This window comes from Hylobates moloch, unplaced genomic scaffold (genome assembly GCF_009828535.3).
Source record: "Hylobates moloch isolate HMO894 unplaced genomic scaffold, HMol_V3 SCAFFOLD_14, whole genome shotgun sequence".
Classification (NCBI taxonomy): Eukaryota; Metazoa; Chordata; class Mammalia; order Primates; family Hylobatidae; genus Hylobates; species Hylobates moloch.
The window spans coordinates 56383795-56411076 of NW_026652289.1; the positions used below are offsets into that span (position 1 = coordinate 56383795).

General features: G+C 47.4%; 1 protein-coding gene across 6 annotated transcripts in view; it reads left to right on the top strand.

Annotated features, from left to right (window-relative positions):
* The first annotated feature begins 5505 nt into the window (after positions 1 to 5505).
* The window catches only part of PKM (pyruvate kinase M1/2), a 33230-nt gene continuing 11453 nt past the window's right edge, over positions 5506 to 27282 (top strand). For 2 of the 6 annotated variants that reach the window (XM_032174774.2, XM_032174773.2), the window contains exons 1-3: positions 5506 to 5655; positions 18529 to 18695; positions 20409 to 20500. In XM_032174774.2, coding sequence (XP_032030665.1) covers positions 18542 to 18695; positions 20409 to 20500 — 246 coding nt within the window. In that variant the 5' untranslated portion in view covers positions 5506 to 5655; positions 18529 to 18541. Of the gene's footprint in view, positions 5656 to 8490; positions 8514 to 16039; positions 16157 to 18528; positions 18696 to 20408; positions 20501 to 27282 lie in introns of those variants that run through there. The other 4 variants (XM_058427316.1, XM_058427317.1, XM_058427318.1 and 1 more) reach the window with 3 other exon arrangements.

Here is a 27282-nt window from a genome sequence, read left to right on the forward strand (position 1 = left end):
TAACTCCAAAGTCTAACTTTATCTTCCAGGATTTGTCTGGGGAAACTGATATGCCACCCTCATAGGCCTGAAGAAATTGTAGGAGTTTGAAGGAAGACCTAGAAAAAAAGTTCAGGCCGGGTGCAGTGGCTCATGCTTGTAATCCCAGCACTTTGGGAGGCCGAGGCAGGTGGATCACCTGAGGACAGGAGTTCAAGACCAGCCTGACCAACATGGCGAAACCCTGTCTGTACCAAAAATCAAAAAATTAGCTGGGCATGGTGGCGGGTGCATGTAATCCCAGCTACTTAGAAGGCTGAGGCAAGAGAATCACTTGAACCCCGGAGGCGGAAGTTGCAGGGAGCTGAGATCACGCCATTGCACTCCAGCCTGGGCAACAGAGCAAGACTCTGTCTCAAAAAAACAAAAAAGTTGCCGGGCGCGGTGGCTCAAGCCTGTAATCCCAGCACTTTGGGAGGCCGAGGCGGGCGGATCACGAGGTCAGGAGATCGAGACCATCCTGGCTAACACGGTGAAACCCCGTCTCTACTAAAAATACAAAAAAAAAAAAAAAAAAAAAAATTAGCCGGGCGTGTTGGCGGGCACCTGTAGTCCCAGCTACTCAGGAGGCGAAGGCAGGAGAATGGCGTGAACCTGGGAGGCGGAGCTTGCAGTGAGTCGAGATCGCGCCACTGCACTCCAGCCTGGGGGACAGAGAAAGACTCCGTCTCAAAGAAAAAAAAAAAGTTCACCTGGGCTCAGTGCAGTGACCCACACCTGTAATCCCAGCACTTTGGGAGGCAGAGGCAAGCAGATCACTTGAGCCTAGGAGTCTGAGACCAGTCTGGGCAACAGTGAGACCCCACCTCTACATACTATTTATTTAGAGATGGAGTCTCCCTCTTGTCGCCCTGCCTGGAGTGCAATGGCACAATCTCAGCTCACTGCAACCTCCGCCTTCTGGGTTCAAGCGATTCTCCTGCCTTAGCCTCCTGAGTAGCTGGGATTACAGGCGGCTGCCACCACGCCTGGCTAATTTTTTCTATTTCTAGTAGAGACGGGGTTTCGCCATGTTGTCCAGGCTGGTCTCGAACTCCTGACCTCAGTTGATCCACCCTCTTCGGCCTCCCAAAGTGCTGGGATTACAGGCGTGGGCCACCAAGCCTGGCTCTGGCTAATTTTTAAATTTCACATAGAGGCCGGGCGTGGTAGGCTGCCCTGGAAATTGTATTGTCCTGAGAGAACACCGCCATTTCAGATAGAGGCTAAGATGTCACATAATTGATGTAAAGCCTGTAATCTCACTGTCTTCATCAGGGCCAAAGCTTGTCTTTAGGCTCCAGGATTAGGTTCATTACAGTTTGTTGACACACTTACCACCCCTTCTCCAAGGACTCCAAATGATTTTAGAGAGTTAAACGATTAAACTACAGATTCTGTGGTCAAGAATCCAAACAGAAAACATACCAATTTCCACCTTTACTCACACCCAAATCCAGTGAACCTAGCAGTTTCCCCTCCCATCCTGGTCAAGTCCAGGAACACAGTGGAAGGGCTGGCTCTAGGGGGAGAAGCCTGTGTCCTACTTCAGCAACCTCAGTTTCCTGTAGTCTCGACCTGTTACTAGGTCAAAGGAGTGATGGCCCAGAGAAGGGCAAGCTTAAATTCAGGAAGACATTCTGGCTCTGGTCAGAAGGTGTTTGTGGAAAAGCCAACTCAGACTGTATTTTTCCTCTGTTCTCTCATCACCACTACAACAATCAACACAGACTTCTGTAACCAAATATGTGGTGGATTTGCCCTCGCACCAAACAGGCAATAAGTTCTGCTGCGGGCATCATCTGGGTGTCCTCCAATTCAATTCTGGCACTGTACCTGGAGATAATATCAGATCCCACAGGTTGAGGTCCCAGTCCCCAAGAATGCCCCTGGTTTGGACATCAGTAGTTAGTATGGGCCTCCAGAACTTCTGTCCGACCAACTTCAATTTGGGATTCCCATGATCCCCTTTTTGGGTTCAATCAATTTGCTACAGAGGCTCACAGAACTCAGGAAAACACATTTACTGGTTTATTACAAAGGATATTATAATGAATAAAGATGAAGAGATGCACAGGGCCAGGTATGGGGGAAGGGGCATGGAAGCTCCATGCCCTCCCTGGGAGTGGCACCCTCCAGGAACCTCCTATCTGAAAGCCCTCCAAATCATGTCCTCGTAGGCCTTTTATGGAAACGTCCTTGGATAGGCATGATTGATAATCATGTAGAGATGTGCTTGGACCATAAGGTATGATCTTATAGTGATACTCTAGACTGAGTGAGGGAACCCAGCAAGGCCTGTCGAGATTTGTCTTGGCCTCTGTGCAGCATCCCTTCCTCCAAGGTACAGGGCAGGACCCCTTCTGAAATGGGGGTCTTACAACCTATAATCAGAAAAGGTATGACAAATAACTTATTTATAGCCAGCTCCAAGACACAAAGTTGGGGGAAGATTTCTGCCTTGGGGGAAAAGGAACAGGTGAAAGGAAGGCAGAAGAAGGTCAGAGAGGGAGAGAGAGAGAATTCTGTTCTCTGAGGCCTGCTTCTCAGCCTAAAGTGCCCCCAACATTATAAACAAAAGACTAACAAGAGCTGTGGGAGTTATAAGCAAGGAACTTTGGATGAAAACCTGTGTGTGTGTGTGTGTGTGTGTGTGTGTGTGTGTCACACAAGGACAGCCCTCCAGGACTAGTCAATTCCCAAAGAAAGAGGATGCCTATTGGGCAGTGTTGGAATCATTCACATACATCATCAAACCCCACCATAAAAGTAAATTGTCCTCAATTTACTTTTGAGGAACTGGACTTCTACACATTAAATTACAGTATTTGGTCATAGGGAACTGGAACTAAGGTGTGATGGAACCCAAGCTTGATTTTTTTCTTTTTGAGACAGAGTCTCGCTGTTAGCCAGGCTGGAGTGCAGTGGCACAATCTCGGCTCACTGCAACCTCCGCCTCTCGGGTTCAAGCGATTCTCCTGCCTCAGCCTCCCGAGTAGCTGGGATTACAGGTGCGTGCCACCACACCTGGCTAATTTTTTGTATTTTTAGTAGAGATGGGGTTTCACTGTGTTAGCCAGGATGGTCTCGATCTCCTGACCTCGTGATCTGCCTGCCTCGGCCAACCAAAGTTCTGGGATTACAGGCGTGAGCCAACGGTTGGCACCTGGCCTCCAAGCTTGATCTTCTATACTGTGCTACTTATAGGCAAAAAGAAAATTACCTTCAGTGTGACAAATTTTTACTACACACTTTATTTATTTATTTATTTATTTATTTATTTATTTATTTATTTGAGACGCAGTCTCGCTCTGTTGCCAAGGCTGGAGTGCAGTGGCGCGATCTCGGCTCACTGCAACCTCTGCCTCCTGGGTTCAAGCGATTCTCCTGCCTCAGCCTCCCGAGTAGCTGGGACTACAGGCGCCTGCCACCATGCCCGGCTAATTTTTGTATTTTTAGTAGAGACGGGGTTTCACCATGTTGGCCAGGATGCTCTCAATCTCCTGACCTCGTGATCCGCCCGCCTTTGCCTTCAAGTGCTGGGATTACAGGCCTGAGCCACCGCACCCGGCCTACTCTGCATCTAACGTGAGCAAGGATTCGCTGGATTTGTCTCCGCCAGAGGCTCGTGGACAGCATTTCTAGAACTGTCAGATCAAAATCTGCAACTGAGGAGTTACAGTTTGCCATCAATTCTACATGTGCATTTCAGTCTTGGGAACATATCTAGATTTAGAACTTTTTCGTTTGTTTGTTTTTGAGACAAGTTCTGGCTCTGTCACGGAGGCTGGAGTGCAGTGGAGTGATCTCTGCTCACTACAACCTCCACCTCTCGGATTCAAGCGATTCTGCCTCAGCTTCCCGAGTAGCTGAGATTATAGACGTGCACCATCATGCCCAGCTAGTTTTTGTATTTTTAGTAAAGACGGAGTTTCGCCACGTTGGCCAGGATGGTCTCAACTCCTGGCCTCATGTGATTCGCCGGCCTCGGCTTCCCAAAGTGTTGGGATTACAGGTGTGAGCCACTGCACCCAGACAATTTAGAACTTTAAAATACAATATAGTCCAGCATCGGCCAGATCCTTGCCATCCCAGTGTTGTCCACCACTGTTCTTAGTTCTTAGTTTGTCCTCAGCTCAGGGGCCAGGGAGGGCCTTTTATGCCATCCCTCTTTCTCTGATAGAGAGGAATCTAACCCTCCCTAGGGGGGCATGTCTTTTTTCCTTCTCAACAACTTCATGTTCTTTCACCACCTTAATAATCAAGCATTTCCTTCCCAATAACAACTAAAGGGACCAGGAAAGGCTTACAGAAGAAAGTGAAAGATTTTTATCTGACTTCAAACAGAAATTTACTTTTAGGCTGTCACTGTCTCCTCCCAGCTTATCTGAGCTAACAGGAAGCGAATGAAGGCCTGTGATTCAGCTGCAGGCAGCGGGTATGCCTGAGCAGGTCACACTCATTTGGTCTCTTTTGCCAGGAAAAGAAAAAAGAACCTAAGAGAACTAACTGTCTTCACATTTTGAATGCGCAACATTGTATCTGTGAATGAAGGCAAGAGTTAACAGCTGTTTAATTGATAACTGCTCGCATCATTGGTTGCTGGCTAACAATTGGGAAATCAGAAAATGTCTTGTAGAAAAATGTAACAAAAGTTCCAACAATACTGACTTAAATTCACGAAAAGGGTGAAAACAGAAATGCTGACTCCTGCATAGGTTATCGGCTCTAATGTTCTGACTTGGTATTTCCAGATGCCCAGCTAATATCAACACGGTCTATTTGCTTTCTACTCTCAGGCATTCGCTCTGCAGGATTCCAGACCCTACTAAATTATTCACATGGCCCCAACCTGTCCTTCCTTGTTCCGCGGTCCTAAGACAATGAATGGTCCTAAGAGGAAAACGGCCTCGCGCTCCCGCTCCATGACCACTTCGCAGTCCCTAGTTCTCCCTACTGCCGCTCCAGTGCCAGAGCACCTCCGAAGACGGCCAGGACCTCCAACCACGCACGAGTCTGCAGCTCTCCCCAACTTCCCGTTCAGCTCAGTCTCCGAGGGTGCGCCAGGGCAGACACCCGGAGGAGTGGGGAGTGGCAGGGCGGGGCCGGGAGAATGCTGCCCCGGAACCCATAAATCTGGGCCCTGCCCAGGTAGGCCGGGACAGCTGGGGTGGCCTGGGCCGAGAGCCAAGAAAAGAGACCCCATCTGTCAGCCCAACTTGGCGGCAACAGGTGGCCCGGCGCCCGGGGGTCTGCGAGGGAAGTCGCTCCGGGGGCGGGCCCCGTTGCCCCGCCGCGTCCCCATTGGCCATCAGGTTTCTTAAAGTGTGACTTCGAATCTGTGTCCTTCCGCCGCAGAATTTAGTCCCACCGAAAGGGCAACCTGCCCGCGCGTTCCGCCGCCGCCGCCGCCGCGCTTCTTCCTGAAGGTGACTGCGCCCGCGAGGACGCAGGGGGCGGGGCCTGGGTCGCCCGGAGCCGGGATTGGGCAGAGGGCGGGGCGGCGGAGGGATTGCGGCGGCCCGCAGCGGGATAACCTTGAGGCTGAGGCAGCGGCTCCTCGCACAGCAGCTGCACGCCCCGTGGCTCTAGATCTCTTCGTCTTTCCAGCCTATCTCGAGTCGGTCAGCGCCGAAGGTGAGCGGTGTAGGAGGCTATGCCATCCGTCCCCACCAAGGGCCAGTGCGCCCGGCTAGTGCGGAATCCCGGCGCGCCGGCCGGCCCCGGGCACGCAGGCGAGGCGGTGCAGGATCTGGGGCGTCTGGGATGCGGTGGAGCTCAGAGAGAGGAGAACGGCTCCTCACGCCTGGGGCCTGCGCCTCGAGTCCCCAGCGCCGTTCGTTGCAGATCAGGCGGGTCCGCCGGCTCCTTTCCCGCCCCAGCCCTACTCCCTCATTCTGGTCCCATCCTCTTCCTCCTGCCCCAATCCTCAATTCGCCTCCATCCTCGCCTGCCTTCTCTCGGTCCCTCGTGATTGATTCCACCCTTGCCTCCCCTTTCTCCGCGCCGCCTGTTCCGTGCTCGTTTCCCCCTCTTCCTCCTTAAGTCCGGTCCTTCCACCCCCTCCTCTTCACCCTGTGCGTGTCCCCTGATTCTAACTTTCCTTGTAACTCATTGAAACTGCGTTCTGGTTCCCCTCCCGCGTCCATTCTCCATTCATGCGCGACCGCCCTTCCCGCGCCCCAGTTCCCTCTCGCCGCCCCTCCCCCTCTCGCTGGTCACGTCCGCTCCCCCGCATCCCCTTCCTCGCCTGGCGTGTCCGCTCCCTCCCTCCCTCCCTCTCTGCTCTGGTCGCGCCCGCCCCCTTGCTCTGGTCTCCGAGCGCGGTCCCGCGCCCTTTTTCCATCACCGCCTCCCAGCTCCCAGCAGGCTCGGGCGGTGCTGGGGCCCCGTGTCCGGGGCGGGCGGGCGGAGGGCTGGGCTGGGTGCCCCGCGCGGCGGGCGGGATGCGGCGGCCCGGGGGCAGCTGGAGGCTTACGTAACGTTGGCCTGCCCCGCTGCCGGGAGGCAGGGCGGCTGCCCCTGCGGCGGGGTGCCGTCCCATGTGGCCGGGATTAGATGGGCGGCCTGCGAGGGCCTGGGAATGGATCGGGGCCCGAGAGCTCGCCCAGCCCTTGCCGGGTGGCCACCAAGGACCACGCTCCATCTCGCCGCGGCCGGGCTGCACGTAGCGGCCGCGCCCAGGGCCCACCCTGCTTCACCGGGCGATGGCCTTGGGCCGCGTAACGGGCCGGATAAACCTCTGCAGGCTTTGCTGGGGCCTCCTGGCCCTCGCCCGTTCCGCGCCTCTCCGGCACGTTTCTTTTTTTTTTTTTTTTTCTTTTCTTTCTTTCTTTCTTTTTTTTTTTTTTAAATTATCCGGCACGTTTTTTAACAAATGCGTCCTGATTTTGGAACGCGGAGGCCGCGGGGTGGGGTGGGGTTCTGGTTACGGATGGGGGCAGGAAATCTGTCGCGTTCACTGAACGCAAACGGTGTGGGTCAAGGGCTGTTTGGGGGTCGGAGTTAGAGACCAGGATGACTAGATGAGTCATACCCCACCGAGTTCACAATCTTAAAATGTATCCCCTGTAATGCTGGGAGTGGGGTATGAGCTTCCTGCTGTGGGAGGGAGGGGGACAGGAAGCCTCGTAAGGTCTCACCAGGTGGTAAGCACACTGGATTAGAAGATGCAGGAAAGCACCTTCCAGTCTGAAGGTCATTTAAAGACTCAGTCATGTAAAGACATCCCTTGGCTTCTTAATCTACGTTCTCCAGACTCAGGGCTTGGACCTTTGCTGGTACGGGTTAAAGTGAGGTCGACAGTGAAGGTCCACGTGGAGAGGGACATTGGGAAGTTGTCAAAAAGGCGTTTAGAATCAGGTTTGACTCATTAATTTTCCTGAGACTCTGAAGGAGTTCAGCCTCTACACCTCAGTTTCCCCTGGGAAAACTGGGAGTAACATTTTCCTCATGATGGTTGAAAGGATTCATGCTGGTCGGGCGCGGTGGCTCACGCTTGTAATCCCAGCACTTTGGGAGGCCGAGGCGGACGGATCACGAGGTCAGGAGATCGAGACCACGGTGAAACCCCGTCTCTACTAAAAATACAAAAAAATTAGCCGGGCGTGGTGGCGGGCGCCTGTAGTCCCAGCTACTCAGAGAGGCTGAGGCAGGAGAATGGCGTGAACCCGGGAGGCGGAGCTTGCAGTGAGCCGAGATTGCGCCACTGCACTCCAGCCTGGGCGACAGAGCGAGACTCCGTCTCAAGAAAAAAAAGAAAGAAAAAAAGAAAGGATTCATGCTTACGTGGATGTTGCATTCAGTTAAGTGTCTAATCTCTGGCGAAATACCCAGAAGAAAAGCCTGTGACTGAATATATTATTTTTGAGCACAATTACTTAGTCCACAATTGAGCATAAGGGCCTTGATTCATTATCTTCCTACTGTCCCCAGACGCCTACAGCTAATCGTGGGGAATCAAGCTCTCTGAATAACCACATGTCTCCTGGAAACCAGTCCCCTCAGGGATCTGGTTTAATATTGACAAAGTAACTGATAATGTAACTTTCCAACTCTCTGCTTGGAGCAGATGCTTTTTGGTCATCTGAGATTGGGACCTCTAGACAAAGGCAGGCAAGGAGGGGCTGAATTAAGCCTTTGGTGTTCCCCTGTAAGTGGAATACTACTTAACAGGAACATTCCAGCCCTTGACTTGCTCTGCCTGCTGGTGAGATTAGGATTGGAGCCAGGGTCAGTAGCCCCCAGTTGGCCGTCTTGAGGGTGTGGCCACTCCCTAGGCCACAGAGGAGATGGAGGTCAGGACTCCCCTGCTGCAGCATTGTTAGCAAATAATTTGCCCTTTGGTGGCCTGAGGTGCTGTGGGGGCAGGAGTGGGCTGTCTTGTGGGGAAGGGAAATGTAACGTATCACCAAATCTGTGGGGGAGTGGGGCTCTGTGGGGAAGATGACTCAACCTTTCAATTATTCTGCTTTTGAGAGAATTATCTTCGCTGGGTGAGTGGGGAAACTACATTGTGGTTATTGCAGGCTTAAAAAGTCCCTTCTCCCCTTTCAGTGAGTTAAATAATGAAGCATGCATTTCCCCTAATTAAAAATGCCTCAACTACGGAGCTTGCAGTGAGCCGAGATCGCGCCACTGCACTCCAGCCTGGGCGACAGAGCGAGACTCCGTCTCAAAAAAAAAAAAAAAAAGCCACAACTAATTAAAAAATGATTGGTCCGGGTCGCCTGGTTCTCTGTACTGCCTTAAGATCTTAAGTGCAGAGTGGCAGAGCCCGGTGCCCAGCTAATGCAGTCTGTGCAGCTTCATTCTTGGCCCTTTTGTAGCGGGCACAGCCGCCTCTCCTGGGACTTGATTAATGATGACTTAAAGAAGGTTCTTGAACTCATTTCTCAGTTACTGACTTGAGCCAAAATGTATGGATGTTGGTATCCTGTCTAGCACAGCTGCTTTCATTTTAAGCATTGCATTAGAAATAATGTTGTATTCATATTTTAGCAAAGAGCATCATTAGCTCTTTAAGAACCATACCCCCAGTGGCTTAGCAAATTTGGTGGCTGTGCCTCTAAACAGCTAGCACTTTATGGGAGTTGCTTCTGTGCCTTGAATGTTGTGACACTGATGTGGGGTCACAGGAAAAACCATTTTATTTCCTAAAGCTGTTTATTTCTTAATATTGAGGCAATGGAAGAAATGAGGAAATGGCCATGGGCAGGAAGGTAGAAAAAAATGCAGCACTTACATTACAAACTCACTTTACTTGGGTTTTAGTTTATTTTGCTTCAGTTGTTTTTTTTGTTTTTTTGTTTTTTTTTTTTTTTGGAGACAGTTTTGTTCTTGTTGCCCAGTCTGGAGTGCAGTGGTGCAATCTCGGCTCACTGCAACCTCCACCTCCTGGGTTCAAGCAATTCTCCTGCCTCAGCCTCCCGAAGTAGCTGGAATTACAGGCACTTGCCACCACGCCCAGCTAATATTTTTGTATTTTTAGTAGAGATGGGGTTTCACAATGTTGGCCAGGCTGGTCTTGAACTCCTGACTTAGGTGATCCACCGGCCTCGGCCTCCTGAAGTGCCAGGATTACGGGCATGAGCCACTGCACCTGGCCTGCTTCAGCTTTTATGAAGGCAAGTCAGGATGTGTTATCTTGGCCAAGAGCTAAGAATGAGACCGGAGTAGAGGAAAATGACTCATTTGACATTACCCTTCTTTCTGAATCACTCTAAAAGTCCACAGTCAAATCTCAGTTAGCTGGTATAACACAAGAATGCGTTGCCCCTGCGAGCAGAGTTTTATTCCAACTTCAAGGGTCTTTGTGAGATTGGTTTATTTGGTATGAGGTCTTAAGGATTTTAAGTTGTCCCTTTAAGCATCAGTTCTGATACAGATGGGAATAAAGCTAAACAACCAGATATATGAAGACCATTTTTGATACCACCATACTTGCGGGGAGCTTGCATTTTTTTTACCAAGGGGCGGACTGGATAATTGAATAATTTGAATACTTGGGGCTTTGTTAAAGAAGCTGTTGGGGGAAGGTGAGCCTGGGTGAGTGGGGGAAGGTGATGTGCAGCATCTGCTGGGCCTTCCGGCCTCTTGGTATGACTGCTCAGCTCAGGAGTTGGGGGCTTTAGGGCCCCTACCATGTAGTGCGGTGAAGCCCCGCCCCTGCAGTGGTTTGTGCTTGTCTGCACGTAGGAGGGAACAAGCCGGCTGCAGTACCTTCGGTGGCCTCTGAGACTCACCTCCCCCACTTCTGTCCATAGACAAAGCTCCTGGGGAGCCCTAAGCCTCTTTCCTCATGCCAGCAAGCAGTCTTGGAAGCAGGCTGGGGCTGCGGTGGGAGAGATGCCAAGACCAGTTATTCAAGGGCAGTGAGGTTGCCAGTCCTAGCATTTCAGACTGTGGACCAGCACAGCTGCTGGCTAAACACTGCAGTCAAGATTCTCTGAAGGGAGTCCTATCCCTTCCAAACATCTTCAGTTTACTTGCAGATAATGTTTCTTCATTTTTTATTTTATTTTATTTTATTTTTTTTGAGACGGAGTCTCTCACCATGACCCAGGCTGGAGTGCAGTGGTGCAGTCCTAGCTCACTGCAAGCTCCACCTCCCGGGTTCACGCCATTCTCCTGCCTCAGCCTCCTGAGTAGCTGGGACTACAGGCGCCCACCACCACGCCTGGCTAATTTTTTTGTATTTTTTAGTAGAGATGGGGTTTCACTGTGTTAGCCAGGATGATCTCGATCTGCTGACCTCATGATCCACCCATCTTGGCCTCCCAAAGTGCTGGGATTACAGGCGTCAGCCACCGCGCCTGGCCATGTTTCTTCAATTTTAGACAACTGATATCTCCCTTGGCCATGAACGAAAAAGAACTGCCCATCAGGCCGCGCGCGGTGGCTCATGCCTATAATCCCAGCACTTTGGGAGGCCGAGACGGGCGGATCACCTGAGGTCAGGAGTTCGAGACCAGCCTGGCCAACATGGCGAAACCCCGTCTCTACTAAAAATACAAAAAATTAGCTGGGTGTGGTGGCAAGCACCTATAATCCCAGCTACTTGGGAGGCTGAGGCAGCAGAATCGCTTGAGCCTAGAAGGTGGTGGTTGCAGTGAGCTGAGATCGTGCCACTGCACTCCAGTCTGGGCGACAGAATGAGACTGTGTCTCGAAAAAAAAAAAGAACTGCCCATCATTGGAGTCAGGGCACATAAGACCACCATGCCATTTCAGAGGAGATTCGATCGAGTTAAGCGGGGAAATAGAGATGTTGTAAACGTTGAAACTATCTGAGTATCCCTCTTTGGTTATTAACATTAGATGAGCAGAAAAACAAATGTCACCGATGGGCAAACATTTAAAAAGTCTGGCAGTACCAAGTGTGGAAAAAGGTGTGGAAGGTAGCAACTCAGTGTTCATTGATATAGCCACTTTGGAGAGCAATTCAGCCATATTTAGTAAAAATAGAAATAAACATACTGCATGACCTAAGACTTCAATTTCTGGATATATAGAAACTCACAAAGTACAGGGAGACATGTACTACACGAGTATTGATTAGTAGAAGAAACTTAGTTTAACGGGGAGGGAGAGTGGCCACCAGTAAGGCAGTCCATAAATAAAATGGCCTGTTGTACAGTGGACTAGTGTAACAGTTCAAATGAATTAGCTAGATCCATATACCCACTGGATGGATCTTAAATGTGCTGCTGAGTGAAAAACAAGTTACTCAGTGATATATACAGTATACCACTTAGGGCATTAAGAAAACCACAATATTTATAGGGTTCAGTATAGATATAGATACACTGTACATAGACTTCAGTGAACTGGAAAGATAGAGTTCATGACAGTGATTGGGTGTCCAAATGCATGATGTGGCTGGGAGCAGTGGTTCACACCTGTAATCCCAGCACTTTGGGAGGCTGATGCAGGAGGATCACTTGAGGCCAGGAGGTCGAGACCAGCCTGGGTAACATCGCAAGATTCCCATCTCTATTTAAATAAATAAAATAGAAAAAAAGTTTATGATGGCAGTGGAAAGGGTTGGAGGAGCTTGGGGATGGAGAAAAAATGAACTGTATAAAATTACAATTCTTGTTTTTATTTTTAGAAAGTAAAGAGGGCTGGGCACAGTGGCTCATGCCTGTAATCCCAGCACTTTGGGAGGCCGAGGCGGGCGGATCACGAGGTCAGGAGATCGAGACCATCCTGGCTAACACGGTGAAACCCTGTCTGTACTAAAAATACAAAAAAAAAAAAAAAAATTAGCCGGGTGTGGTGGCGGGCGCCTGTAGTTGCAGCTACTCAGGAGGCCGAGGCAGGAGAATGGCCTGAACCTGGGAGGTGGAGCTTGCAGTGAGCTGAGATCACGCCACTGCGGAGATCCATCTCAAAAAAAAAAAAAAAAAAAAAAAAAAAAAAAAAAAATACAGTTCGCCTTTTTTTTCCTTTTTTTCTGAGACAGAGTTTTTCACTCTGTTGCCCAGGCTGGAGGGCAGTGGTGCGATCTCCATTCACTGCAACCTCCACTTCCTGGATTCAAGCAATTCTGTGTCTCAGCCACCCAAGTAGCTGGGATTATTACAGGTGTGTGCCTGGCTAATTTTTGTATGTTTAGTAGTGACAGTGTTTCACCATATTAGCCAGGCTGGTCTTGAACTCCTAGCCTCAAGTGATCTGCTGCCTCAGCCTTTCAAACTGTTGGGATTACAGGCGTGAGCCACCACAGCCAGCCATGGCTCAGTGTTAATGGTCAGTTCTGGGTGGTAGAGATGCAGATGTTAAAACTTTTTTTTCCTTTAATTCATAACAAAATAGAAGCAAACCTATAAAGGCTGCGGTAGGAAGACCAGTCACACTAACTAGTTCAGTGCTCTTGGAGAGTTGGCACTGCCTTTCCTCCTTTCTCCCCCCTGACTAGAATGCAGGGCCACCCTTCCAGTAAATGTTGAGCCAGTGCCTCACTTTGCTGAGGCCATCACCCACCTTAGTTGCACTTAAGAGGACCCTAAATCAGGGTCCCAGGTCCCTTGCTGATTTTAGAGTGTGGATATCATACCCAGAAACACCGCCCTACTTTTAATCCTAGTAAGGAGGCACCATGTCCCAGGGCAACTAATGCTTCCCCCAAACCACCTCCTTCAGGCTGAAACCAGTTCTCTGCACTGAGCAGCTGGGATGGAACCAGGAAATCCTCGGCATCTGAGGACATTGAGGGTTCTCTGACTTAGGACATCTTCACCTGAAGTTGAGTGGTCTTTGAGGGAAGTAGGCCCATTTAGCATCAGCTGCTCTTCCCTATTCCACACTCGAGTTGAAAATAGGACCTTAGGTTCCTGTTGACAAGTCATTTACTTTTAGCCCCGAAGAAATAAAAGAGCCAAGATTTTTTTTTTTAAAGCCAGGGAATTTTACTAGAACCTACAAGTGGGCTCGTTTTGTTCTGTGTAGCCTGGTACCACCATATTGCTTTCTGCTATGGGGCCTCCTGGGGTTAAAGTTTGGCCTTCAGACCCAGGTCTCTTAGCTAAAAGATATCTTATCCTCTGTATCCTGCACCCATATGCAAATACATTATTGTCATTACCCTTAACTGTAGATGATGACGAACAGAGCCTACTCTAGACCTTACTAGGTTCTGCTGGCCCATCACCCATTTTGATCATGTTGCTGGCCTAGTTTGATTAGGGCAAATCTTAGAAATTCCATTTCCATTGTTGAGGAAGAGAGCTAGAGAGCAGGCTGACCTGAATGCCAACATATCATGATGCAAACTTTCTAACGGATGCAGGTGTTCAGAAGAGTTGAGGATTGAAAGGCCTTCATGATGGCTTGGAGATGTAGGTAGCAAACTGATGTTACAGGAAGGAACACAATCTTGGGTACCTACTGGCAACGTTGGAGGGAGAAAGTGAGCATCAGGTGCCATCATTTTATAGTTGATCTATGTGATGAGGTTAGTATTGGAGCATAATTGGTACAAAGGAAGAATGACTTAGGCAGATGCAGACTCACGGGCCAGGCTAGTTTATTAGGGCAGAATGATTTGGTCCTTTGTGAAAGAATTGGTGGAGTGAAGCGTGAATCTTTCCCAGCACAACCCAACAACAGTCCTGGCCCTAAGAAGTGGAGCATGGGAGCTGGGTGTGGTTCGTGCCTGTAGTCCCAGCTACTTGGGATGCTGAGGCTGGAGGATCGTTTGAGGGTGCAGTGAGCTATAATATAATATAATCACACCACTGCACTCCAGCCTGGGTGACAGAGTGAGACCCTGTCTCAAAAAAAAAAAAAAAAAAAGATTGGAGGGAGGAGTGTTGGGTATTTTTTATGATTTTTGTCTCCTGGTTTCTGAAGAATGGCCCCCAAAAATTGTGTCTGACACAAAGGAAACTAATATAAAAAGCCAGGAGCTGTCTGAGATGAGAAAGGAAAGGGAGAATAGGGCATTTGGAACTGAGCTGTGATTGTGCCTGTTCCAACCTATCACTCCAGACTCAGGCCTCTTAGAGATGGTGTCTCCTTTCTCACAGAGGAGACATGGCTCTGAGGAAGATCTTACTGCAGGGGCTCAGGCTCAAGAATAAGGCTCCTGGACCTGGGCATGGTGTGTGCTGCTATCAGTGGATACACCAGGCTTCCACTACTGGCTGGAGGTTGGCTCTGCATGTCTGTGCCTTCCTAGGAGGAGGATGCAATAGTGAGTCAGACTGGCATGGGTGGGGCCACATGTCCTGGCAAGCACTGTCCAGGCAGCTGGCATGAGGGAGAGGAGTCTTTCCCAGAAGTCCTCCCTGAGAAACCAAGGCTGGGCTGCTTTCCTGGAGCCAGGGGAGTCCAGTGAGTGTTTTACATACAACTCTCGATAGGTGGTTGGTGGGATGGGCAGTTTGTGCTGGGAAGAGGCTTGTGGAGGATTTTGGAGAAGGCAGGAGAGCTCTGGCCCTCCCTGCAAGGGAGGCTTCAGGTCAGAGCCTGAGGAAAGACCTGGGCATGAGATATGAGGTCTCTGGCTCGGTAGAGAGCATGAAGGACACATGAGATCTGGAGTCTGGATGAACTTGCTGACAAGCAAGCTTTTTTTTTGACTGCTAATGTGTGAATCCACTATAGAAATTTTCATTTGTCATTTTTGTGCTTATTGGCAAAAAATTAGAGCTTATAGGCATCAGATTTAATTTGAGATAGTTGAAATAGGGTTTGTGTTTGAGGCCAATATAATTTTATCTGCTAATGGCATCTCCTGGACTTGGAGGCAGCCCTTCTGTACCAGAACATTGTCAAAAGCTTTCACTGTAAAGCTTGAGAACAAACTAGTTTGCTGGATTTGGGCATGTAACTAACAGGTTTGAGGCATGGGATTATCCTGTGGACTTTTTTTTTTTTTTTCACTTTGAGGTTCTGAATGTATTAAGGTTAACCTTCTTAAGCCATTGAAACTGTCCTGCAGTACATTTGGGATGTAGGGCCTAAGACATGTATCTTTTTTTTTAATCACAACCCAGTGTACAGAACTTGAGATATGCATCTTTTCTCTGCCACCTTTTAAAAGCAGATTATTCTTGAAGTGCATAGAGCAGCAATTGATTAATGGAATTGGTATCTTCACATTTCATTTACTTCCTCCCAACAATTTTATAGGATGTATATAAATATTTCCAAAAGAGGTACACATAATTTCTTACTATAAAAGTATTTTTATATTTATATCAGTAAATTTGTTAATAAAGAGGATTTTTTTTTCTGTAATCCTACCACCCCAATGACATCCTATTAAAATTTCAGTATATATCCTCCCAGGTCTTTTAGTTATGTTTAATTTGGTGTCCTTTCCCCACTCCCAAAAGGGGAGGGACCAGGTTCTTGTATAGAATAGTGGAATGTTAGTAAATCACAGGTTTAAAGAGACATAACAGCGGAATCTCTAGAGCAGCTGCCATCTGGATACCTGGTTATTAAGGTAATTTTTCCATTACCCCAAAGAGCTGTAGTTACACTCAGCTTTTACCTTAATCCTTGTACAGCTCTCCAGGGCACACCTTATTCAGCTCTGAGCGGTCTTTGCAAGTGAGGCCAAGGAGCCACCCTGAGCCAAAAGGGGAGCATTATGTCACCGGAAGCTCAAGCCCAGAGAACCAAAGGTATGACCTGATATTCAGTGGCCCCAGCCAGGTCTTCACAGGAAGACCCTGGTATCACAGGTCTAAGAAGAGCCAGCTGATGGTTTTTAAAAAGAGTGGAATTAGTTACTCCAACCCACTTATTCAGATCTTATTTTGTTCACAATACAGTCCCTAGATTGTAGGCCCATTGGAGGCCACAGCACAGCCTTTGTGTTCCAGTTGGCCTGATGTGCCATCTCTCAGTAATGTTCCCTTAACAGCCAGACTTCCCTAAGCCCAGCTGGGAGCTCTAAAGGTATGCGAGCCCTCCCTCAACCATGAGTGTAGGGAAAGGGACCAGGGGTCCCAGGCTTTCCTGTCAATAATGCAGAAGTTCCTCAGATTTAGGGAAGGGGGAGCAGAGGCATAACTTTGATTCTGACAAAGAGGCATTCAGAGAGATGGAAAGGTCATTTAACAAACACTGGAATGCTTCCACATACTAAGTGCTAGGAGATACAAAACCATATAGGTCCTGGAAGAGAGGATTGATTTTTTCATTTTGGTACGTATTAGATATTAGGGGCTTAGGAAATACACATCAAAATGAAGAGTGCATTTGCCATGTTGAACAGTTAGCTGGTATCTTATTTCCCCATTTTAAAAGTTTTAGAATCTGTGGTTGAGGACTTGTGGCCATCAGTTTTCCATAGCCAACAGACTGTTCACTACTGCCTTCAGAGCTCCTTGGACTTTAATGGGCCTTCTTTGGAGATAGCAGAGATGGATTTAGATGCATACTCTACTCAAGCCACCCAGAGAGCCCATAAAGTCAGGGATGGAACGGGGTAAAGGAGTAAGGGTCATATGTGTGAGATGCCTTGATTTGGAACTTTGAGATTTAGGATGAGGTGGGGAAGGGCTAAAGAGGGGCTTGTTCCTGAGCCTTGCTTGGCTGAAGCATTTAGGCTCAAGGGTTTTAGAAAGAGTAGCCCTTGGTCTGAGAACTCAAGGAAACAGCTTTCTGATGAGACATGTAGCAAGCTTCTGGTTCACATCCTTATCTGATAGTTCTTCAAACACTGCTTGGTCTGGTTCACATCCTTACCTGATAGTTCTTCAAACACTGCCTGGAAGCTTCTCCTGAGTCTTTGTCTCTAATCAGGTAACTAACAGGCTGAGTGAGTTTAGTTGTAAGTCATTAATGAAGAAAGCAAAGGTCGGGGCCATTGTCAGGATTGTGACCTGGGCTAGTTAATTACCTAGAACTGATGGTCTGTGTTACAGAGTGGCGGTATACTTGTCAGGCTTAGAAAAGAAATGAGGATATGTATCAAAAATCATTTGGGGAAAAGATTTGACCAGCAACTTTAATTTCTCTGTTACAACTATCCTGTTAATGTAGTTGTGATTATTTTATTTTATTTATTTATTTTTTTTGAGACGGAGTCTCGCTCTGTCGCCCAGGCTGGAGTGCAGTGGTGCAATCTTGCCTCACTGCAAGCTCTGCCTCCCGGGTTCACGCCATTCTCCTGCCTCAGCCTCTCCGAGTAGCTGGGACTGCAGGTGCCCGCCACCACGCCTGGCTAATTTTTTTTGTATTTTTTTTAGTAGAGACGGGGTTTCACCGTGGTCTCGATCTCCTGACCTCATGATCCGCCCGCCTCGGCCTCCCAAAGTGCTGGGATTACAAGCGTGAGCCACTGCGCCCGGCCGTGATAATTTTAGAATTATACCAGTGCCCTTATGTTATCCTTGCTTTGCAAATTGCAAATTGCTTTGCATGTCCTAACGTCCTTCTGGCCAACAGTAGATGTGGTTTTAGGTTTAGACTCCTGGGATGGAAGCTTTTGCATTCAGGGGAATGACTTTGGGTTTGGGTGAGGATTTGTAAAGAGGCAATATGGGTGCCCCATGACAAAGCAGCTATTTGTAGCTTTGTGACAGCCTGACATACAGATCTAGGCTTATCAAGGCACTAAGCTAGGAGTCAGTTGTTTGTATCACTGGAAGATTGGTTACAACTTCCTTCATTGGAAGCTCCTTCAGTGCATGTTAAATGATGTTATTTATAGATAGGGTGGTAGGAAAGCTGTCTAGGTAGATGTCAGCCCAGTGTAAGAGAGACCTGCTTACTGTGGGTGCTTGGGACTATGTGGAGTGGGTGGGAGGTTTTAACTTGTTCAAGTAAGGTCCTTTCCGTTGTTCACAATCTTGTGAACCCTTTTTTGTGAACCCTTTTTCTAACATGAGGAGCAACCACATAACCAAATCATGTCTGGCTTCCCTGTGGCTTGTGTACAAAGCGTGCTTATTGAGTTAATGTGTAAGCAGGAGACAGCCTTCTGTGCTAAATGGTATATTAACCACTTCTCAGTCTTACCACTCTCTTTCAATTTGTCTGGACCCAGGACCTCAGCAGCCATGTCGAAGCCCCATAGTGAAGCCGGGACTGCCTTCATTCAGACCCAGCAGCTGCACGCAGCCATGGCTGACACATTCCTGGAGCACATGTGCCGCCTGGACATTGATTCACCACCCATCACAGCCCGGAACACTGGCATCATCTGTACCATTGGTGAGTGGGTGTGCCCCTTCCCCCAAAAAAGGGCTTCATGGGCAGTGACCTTTCTTTCTTGAAAAGAGTAACTAAATGTCCTAACAAACCTAGGTGCTACATGGGATACTACACAGATTCTTATGAAAGGACTCAGGTCATAGGAAGTTGCAGGATGGCAAATACAGTTAATAAGAGAGTATTAGCCATTTCAAAATTGCTAAGATGGCCAGGTATGGTGGCTCCCAGCACTTTGGGAGGCCAACATGGGAGGATTGCCTGAGGCTAGAAATTTGAGACCAGCCTGAGCAACTTAGACCGCGTCTCTCCAAAAAGTAAAAAAAAAAAAAAAAAAAAAAAATTAGCTGGGCATGTTGGCGTGCACCTGTAGTTCTGGCTACATGGGAGGCTGAGACAAAGATCACTTGAGTCCAGCAGATTGAAGTTGCAGTGAGCCATGATCACACCACTGCACTCCAGTCTGGGCAACAGAGCAAGATCCTGTCTTAAGAAAAAAGTCCGGGCGCGGTGGGACATGCCTGTAATCCCAACACTTTGGGAGGCTGAGGCAGGCGGATCACCTGAGGTCAGGAGTTCGAGACCAGCCTGGCCAACATGGTGAAATCCCGTCTCTACTAAAAATACAAAAAAATTAGCCGGGGATGGTGGCGGGTGCCTATAATCCCGGCTACTTGGGAGGCTGAGGCAGCAGAATCGCTTGAACCTGGGAGGTGGAGGTTGCAGTGAGCTGAGATCTGACCATTGCACTCCAGCCTTGGCAACAAGAACGAAACTCTGTCTCAAAAAAAAAAAAAAAGGGCTGGGCGCGGTGGCTCACGCTTGTAATCCCAGCACTTTGGGAGGCCGAGGCGGGCGGATCACGAGGTCAGGAGATTGAGACCACGGTGAAACCCCATCTCTACTAAAAATACAAAAAATTAGCTGGGCGTGGTGGTGGGCGCCTGTAGTCCCAGCTACTCGGAGAGGCTGAGGCAGGAGAATGGCGTGAACCCGGGAGGCGGAGCTTGCATGCAACGCCACCACCACCAAGCACCCCAGACTGAGAAAGACAGCGACCCTCCCTCAAAAAAAAAAAAAAAAAAAGGAAGAAAAAAGAAAAAAACATTGCTAAGAGTAAATTTCAAATGTTCTCACCACATAAATGTTAAGTATTTGAAGTCATGGATATGTTAACTAACCTGATTTAATTATTCCACATTGTACCCAAACTGTATGTATTGGATTACATAACTTTGTAACCCAAATTATAAATTACCAGTTTATAATAAAAAATAATTTGTTGCAAAAAGAATCCATATGCTTTAGGTTTTATGCTAGAGGCAAAATTTAGAGGATGTTTTCCTTAGCAGGTCTTTGTAGGAGCAACTTAAAGACCTAGGAAAGATCTTTTTAACATGTTCTGTGCTACCAAGATTCTGTGGTTGGACATCTGGCTGGGTTTCAATGAGGGTGGAGAAGGCTGGCCAAGTCTTAACCTAGGCTTTTCTGGTACAGTGGGAGCCTGCAGAATTTGAAGGAAGTGGTCGAAGTGTCCCAGTAAATCAAGAAAGTAAGCTGGCACGGTAGTAGCCTTCCATGCACTTTTTAAAGACTTTTGAGCTATTTGGGAGAGGGAAAGTTTTCAGGGAAAAAAATTCTTTAAACTTAAGCAACCTTAAATGTTTTTCCTTCTTTGAATAATTAATACTTGTGGCTTTAAAACTTTTCTAATAGGCCCAGCTTCCCGATCAGTGGAGACGTTGAAGGAGATGATTAAGTCTGGAATGAATGTGGCTCGTCTGAACTTCTCCCATGGAACTCATGAGGTGAGCTGTGGCTGGACTCTGTGGCCATTGTGATGGCCTGTAGGAAACAGGGAGGGGGTGCAGTGTTCATTTAGCCACAGTGGACTAGACAAGGATGAGTCTGAGTTTCACAGCCAGTGTGAAGTTTGTCTTTACTAGCCCATCCCTACTCTCCTTCCCTCTTGTCCTGACAAAGCAACTGGCTGAGTCTCTTTTAGCAAAGAAGACCCCCTTTGTTGCTGGCCGTGGTTCTCCCACACACCTCTCCTACCCTTAGCTTTCACAAAGGAAGATATGGAAAGGTTCTACTGGAAAACCCTCTTAAGCCTTAGGTGTCCTGGCCATAGCGCTTGACTCTCCTGTCCCAGGGTTTCTGCTACAGCTTGTATTGCCATGGTAAACCTTCTAGCAGATTGATTCTGGCCTAGCTTAGAACCAGAATAACTGGACAGGTCCATGAGAAGAGTTTCCACTAAGTTTTGAAGGACTGAGCCTAATGCACAAGCACTATCTGGCGTATAATACACCACTTCCTCAGCACTGTGCCTTCCCAGCCTGTGCCTTCCCAGGGGTTCTGGTACATTAAAATAACACCAGTTAGCACTCTTCCTCAGGAGCCTAGTAGGACTGTATTTGTGCTGGGCTCTTTATTAGCTGGCTTTACCTATGGACAGAGGCCTTGCCCAGGAGCCAGGTAGCAGCTGTTGGGATAGCTCCATTCCTGCCTCCATTGCCAGATTTAGAATAAACCCATTCTGAGGAGCTTGGGGTTCCCTGAGGTACCATGACTTACTTATTTTTTTATTTTATAAAACAAAATTTTGCTCTGTCATCCAGGCTGGACTGCAGTGGTGTGATCATGGCTCACTGGATCCTTGACCTCCCAGGTTCAAGTGATCCTCTTGCCTCAGCCTCCCGAGTAGCTGGGAATACAGGCATACACCACCACACCTGACTAATTAAAAAAAATTTTTTGTGGAAATGAGATCTCACTATATTGCCTCGGCTGGTCTCAAACTCCTGGGCTCAAGTGATTCTCTCAAATGTTGGGATTACAGGAATGAGCTACCACGCCCAGCCTGGGATTGTGCCTTTTTAAAACCTTCAGACTTAACCATAGATTTCCCATAGATCATGGGATTTCATAATGGCATTGATAAGAGGAATTACAGAAGAGGCAAACTTTGCACCTGTCTTGGCTTCTGTATTTCCCGTTGAGAGTAAAGAAAATGCTATCCTGTAAGGCCAAGTGCCTTACAGAGGTTGCCCTCTGGCATTTGGAAGTTGGTATTAAGTTTGGACTAAAAATAAAGCCTCAGGAAATGCAATCCAAGAGTGAATTCCTCCTTTTGGGAAACATGAGACTCTTCATCATAGATCCCCTAACCTGTATTCATAAACAGCCTATGGCCTGGCTAGTGGCTGGCCCTAAATGTCATGGGGACCTGACCAAGTCCAGCAGACATACCATGTAGGTTAAGACACGTCCCTGTACCTTTTGGAAAATTCTGTAGTTTTCCAAAAGCAAGGGGTCCTTAGGAGTCACCGAGAATTACTACAAGTGTTAGTTTAGCTTAAAGAGAGAGCTGAAGACAATGCTGGAGGTCTGTTCGCTGTTGATCCCTGCTGCTGTAGTCTGCCATGGGCTCCTGCGTTCAGGGGAAGGAGCAGAAATAGATTTTTAAGAAGTTGACCTTTAAGTAGGCTTTATGGTTCCTTCATCCAGTAAAATAACACCACATAGCTCTTACATGGCAAGGGCGAGTGATACCAGCCGCACCTGCTGGATGAGAGCTGGCTCCGATTTTGGTTTTTTAAACTTTAAGAGGCTTTTGGAGATTATCTCTACTTTCACTCCTATTCCCAGATTATAATTAAGATTTTTTTTATTTTTTATCTATTTATTTTTTAAAGATGTCCCTCCTGTGTGTTTATTTTGAAGTTTTAGACCAAGATGAGGTTGTCTGTGGGCTTGGCTTGGAAACTGATCTGAAATTATTCTAATTTATATAATGTAATGTAAACAGTTTCAGCCTTACAATACGTCAGGGCTGTTGTTTCATATGCACCTTTGACTAGGGGCTGGGGCATACTTTTCCAGTTTCTGACTATTTTAAATGCTCTTCTGAGCAGAACGTTAAGATTACTGTCTTCCCTCTCACTCTGACAGAGAGACATCAAATGTCTGCATCTGATCTTTTAACAGCTTTTTTTTTGAGACAGAGCAATCTTGCTCTGTTGCCCAGGCTGGAGTGCACTGGCACAATCTCTGCTCACCGCAACCTCTGCCTCTCAGGTTCAAGGGATTCTCATACCTCAGCCTCCTGAGTAGCTGGGATTACAGACTTGTGCCACCACGCCCAGCTAATTTTTTTATATTTTTAGTAGAGACAGGGTTTCGCCATGTTGGCCAGGCTGGTCTTGAACTTGTGACCTCAGGTGATCCGACTGCCTCGGCCTCCCAAAGGTGTGAGCCATCATGCCCAGCCGTCATTTGACAGCTTTGGCAACTAGTCTTCAGCCCTCACTTTTGGCAGTTCACATGGGCAAGATGCATTCTTGCTGAACATGTGGTTCCATATGCCATGTTTTCCAGATTTATTTATTTATTTATTTAGAGAGAGAGTCTCCCTCTGTCATCCAGGCTGGAGTACAGTGGCATGATCTTGGCTCACTGCAACCTCATCGCCTCCTGGGTTCAAGAGATTCTTCTGCCTCAGCCTCCTAAGTAGCTGAGATTACAGGCACCTGCCACCACACCTGGCTAATTTTTGTATTTTAGTAGAGACGAGGTTTCACCTTGTTGGCCAGGCTCATCTCAAATTCCTGACCTCAAGTGATCCGTCCGCCTTGGCCTCCCAAAGTGCTGGGATTATAGGCGTGAGCCACCGCGCCTGGCCTAGAAATAATGACTTTTAAACAACCTAAATGTAGAGCCTTCCACAGGACAGCATTGATGGATGCTTTACCACATAACATCCCAATAAAGCCACAGCTGTAGTGGAAGACTCAGTACACCTCCCAGAGATGCTCTAAGAGATTATGATATATGACATAGATTTGAATAATATACCTAATAATTGGTATGTTTATAATATATGGTTTTACATCCCCAAGACCAAAAATGCATGTTTGCATGAAACACTCATGGTTACAAAAATATATTCGGCCACCAAAAAAAACCCCAAGTTTCATAAAGTAGAAATTATACAGACACATTCTCTGATAAAATTTTTTAATGGAAATTAAGAACAAAGTCAGGAAAACTGAAGTGTGCTTATTACTTTAGAAAGCAAAGATCTCAAGGTAGATGAAATAAATATTTAACTCAGAACACTAGGGGAGGAAAACCCTAAAAAGGGTGAAGAAAATAATTTTGTAAGATTGTAGCTCAATGAAATGAAAATAAATTTGACAGATTAAGAGCTGATTCTTCGTGGGGAAAAAATAGTAAAATAGAAAGTTCTGAGAAGCCAGGTGAAGAGTGCAAGGATGTGCAAATAAGAGTATGAATAGAAAAGAGAATATTTCCTACACACTGGAGATTTTAAAAGTCAAGAAAGACTTATAACTTAATTCCTATATAGAGAGATGACTCTGGCTATTTTCCAAGAAAAGAAAAATATCCAAAAGATAGAAAATATGAATAGACCAGTGGCCATAAGAAGTTGAAAAAGTGGGCTGGGCGTGCGGTGGGTCACACCTGCAATCCCAGCACTTTGGGAGGCCAAGGCGGAGGGATCACTTGAGGTCAGGAGTTCAAGACCAGCCTGGCCAACATGGTGAAACCCTGTCTCTACTAAAAATACAAAAATTGGCCGGGCGTGGTGGCACATGCCTACAGTCCCAGCTACTTGGGAGCCTGAGGCAGGAGAATTGCTTGAACCTGAGAGGTGGAGGCTACAGTGAGCCAAGATCGCGCCACTGCACTCCAGCCAAAAAGTTGAAAAAGTGATTAAGATCTGGTTCACCTCAGAACACTTAAGTCCAAATGGTTTTAGTGGCTGAATTGTCTCCCCTTCAAAGTTCAGTTACATTGTTAAACTGTTCCAGAGCCTAGAGAAATATAGAAATCTTCCCACTGTGTTCTTTGAAACCAATGTACCCTGATACTGAGATCAGACAAGAACAGTACCAAAACCAGGCAGGTACTAACAGTGTGCTAGACCAGTCTCACTTAGATGCAGAAAACAAATAAAATTTAATAGTCCAAATCCAGTAGTGATTGAAAGGAATGTCTTGATCCATGACCAAGTAGATTTTATTCTAGGAGAACAAAATTCTACATTGGGATTAAGTAGAGTTAAGGCTGACATTTTTTTTTTTCTGAGACGGAGCCTCGCTCTGTCACCCAGGCTGGAATGCAGTGGCGCAATCTCGGCGCACTGCAAGCTCTGCCTTCCGGGTTCACACAATTCTCTTGCCTCAGCCTCCTGAGTAGCTGGGACTACAGGCGCCTGCTACCACGCCCGGCTAGTTTTGTTTTCATATTTTTAGTAGAGACAGGGTTTCACCATGTTAGCCAGGATGGTCTCGATCTCCTGACCTTGTGATCCCCCCACCTCGGCCTCCCAAAGTGCTGGGATTACAGGCGTGAGCCACCACGCCCGGCCTGAGTTAAGGTTGACTTTTAAACAACCTAAATATAGCTCAATATAGAGCCTTCTGCAGGACAGCATTGATGTGTGGAACTCTTATCCACATGATAACATCCCAACAAAGCCACAGCTGTAGTGGAACTCAGTACACCTGAGTCTTATCATTATAAGATGATAATAGGTAACATTTATTAGATAATTACCATGTACTTTGTCCTAATACTTCATGTATTCTTTTACTCCTCACATCAACTCTGAAGGAAAGGCACCACCTATCCCCTTAAAAGAAAACAACTATTTCTATTCTATTTTTTTTTTAGAGACGGAATCTCACTCTGTCACCCAGGCTGGAGTGCAGTGGCACGATCTCGGCTCACTGCAACTTCTGCCTCCTAGGTTCAAGTGGTTCTCTTGCCTCGGCCTCCTGAATAGCTGGGACTACAGGTGCGCACCACGACGTCCAGCTAATTTTTGTATTTTAAGTTGAGACGGGGTTTCACCACGTTGGCCTGGATGTTGTCGATCTCTTGATCTCATGATCCACCCGCCTTGGCCTTCCAAAGTGTCGGGATTACAGGTGTGAGCCACCACGCCCAGCCTCTATTCTATTCTATTTTGTTCTATTTCTATTACAAGCCAGTAAGCAAGAAAATATCATAATTTATAAAGAACTCTATAAAAAACAAGCCAAGGGTCCCTCATTAGGGAGTATGCCTGAATAAGAAGCTGAAGATTTTTAGATACAGGTTTCAGGCAACACTGTCTTTAGAGGCTAAGCTCTGGCTCTAGCTCCCTCCAGCATCCTGTGAATAACAGGCAGGCTTACTTGCAGGTGCCGCTTTCCTGGACAGTGGTAGTTAAAGGACAAGGCCCAGAAAGTGCTGAATTAGGTGCCCTTGTTATCAGTAATGTCATACTGATTACACTATCTTAGAGCTCTTTTGACATCTTGGCTCTGCGTCTTTTTTTTTTTTTTTTCCTTGAGATAGGGTGTTGCTTTGTTATCCAGGCTGGAGTGCAGTGGTATGATCATGGCTCACTGTAGCCTTGACCTCCTAGACATAAGTGATCCTCCCACCTCAGCCTCACAAGTAGCTGGGACCCCAGGCACGCACCATCACGCACAGTTAATTTTTGTGTTTTTTTGTAGAAACGTGGTTTCGCCATGTTGCCCGGGCTCATCTCAAACTCCTGGCCCAAACTGTCCTCCCACCTTAGCCTCCCAAAGTGTTTGGTTTACAGGCATGAGCCACTGTGCTTAGCCTGAGTCCCTCTTTTAAAGAAACAAAATGGTAAATGGAAAGGAGGAAAGGCTTAAGAAAAAAGATTGAAGCCAGGATTTATTGTAAGCAAGGAGTAATAAAGGGCAGTTCATTTAGAGAAAGGCATATGACCACCTTTCCGCCTCCCCAGTCAGAATCTAGAAAGTGATTGAGGCCGAGCGCGGTGGCTCACGCCTGTAATCCCAGCTCTTTGGGAGGCCGAGGTGGGCGGATCACGAGATCAGGAGATCGAGACCATCCTGGCTAGCATGGTGAAACCCCGTCTCTACTAAAAATCCAAAAAATTAGCCAGGCGTGGTGGTGGTCGCCTGCAGTCCCAGCTACTCGGGAGGCTGGGAGGCAGAGCTTGCAGTGAGCCTAGATAGTGCCACTGCACTCCAGCCTGGGCGACAGAGCAAGACTGTGTCTCAAAAAAAAAAAAAAAGTGATTGAGAAAATCAGGTCTGTGTGACCTTAGCAATGAGTTGTTTAGCTTGGGCCACTGTTAGCTTAAGTCAACAACTTCGAGTTTGCATTGTAGTTGGAATCAATAGAGGAAAAGCTCTCAGCATTACCACATATATCAGAATGTGACATTGATTGCCAGACCAGCCTTATCCAAACACAAGTCCTAGGCTTTTTGCCCTGTTTATCAGCTTTATATGCTGAGGGTATTTGATGAGTCTTAGGGAAAAAAGAACAGCCCTGGGGACACAGCTGCTTTTATGATGAGACATGTTTGCACCCATGCCTTAATGGGTTTTGGTGGCAATATTCTGAAATTTGCCACCAACGTTTCAAAGATTTGCCCTTAGGGTGAATTAGTGCTGTAGTAGAAGTGGGTGGAGGCTGAGGAGGTTGGATTAAGCAGGTAGAGGATTTCTCAGTGCATGGATCGTGCTGAGGATGGAGATAGAGCTCTAAGACATCCACAGGCCTTTCC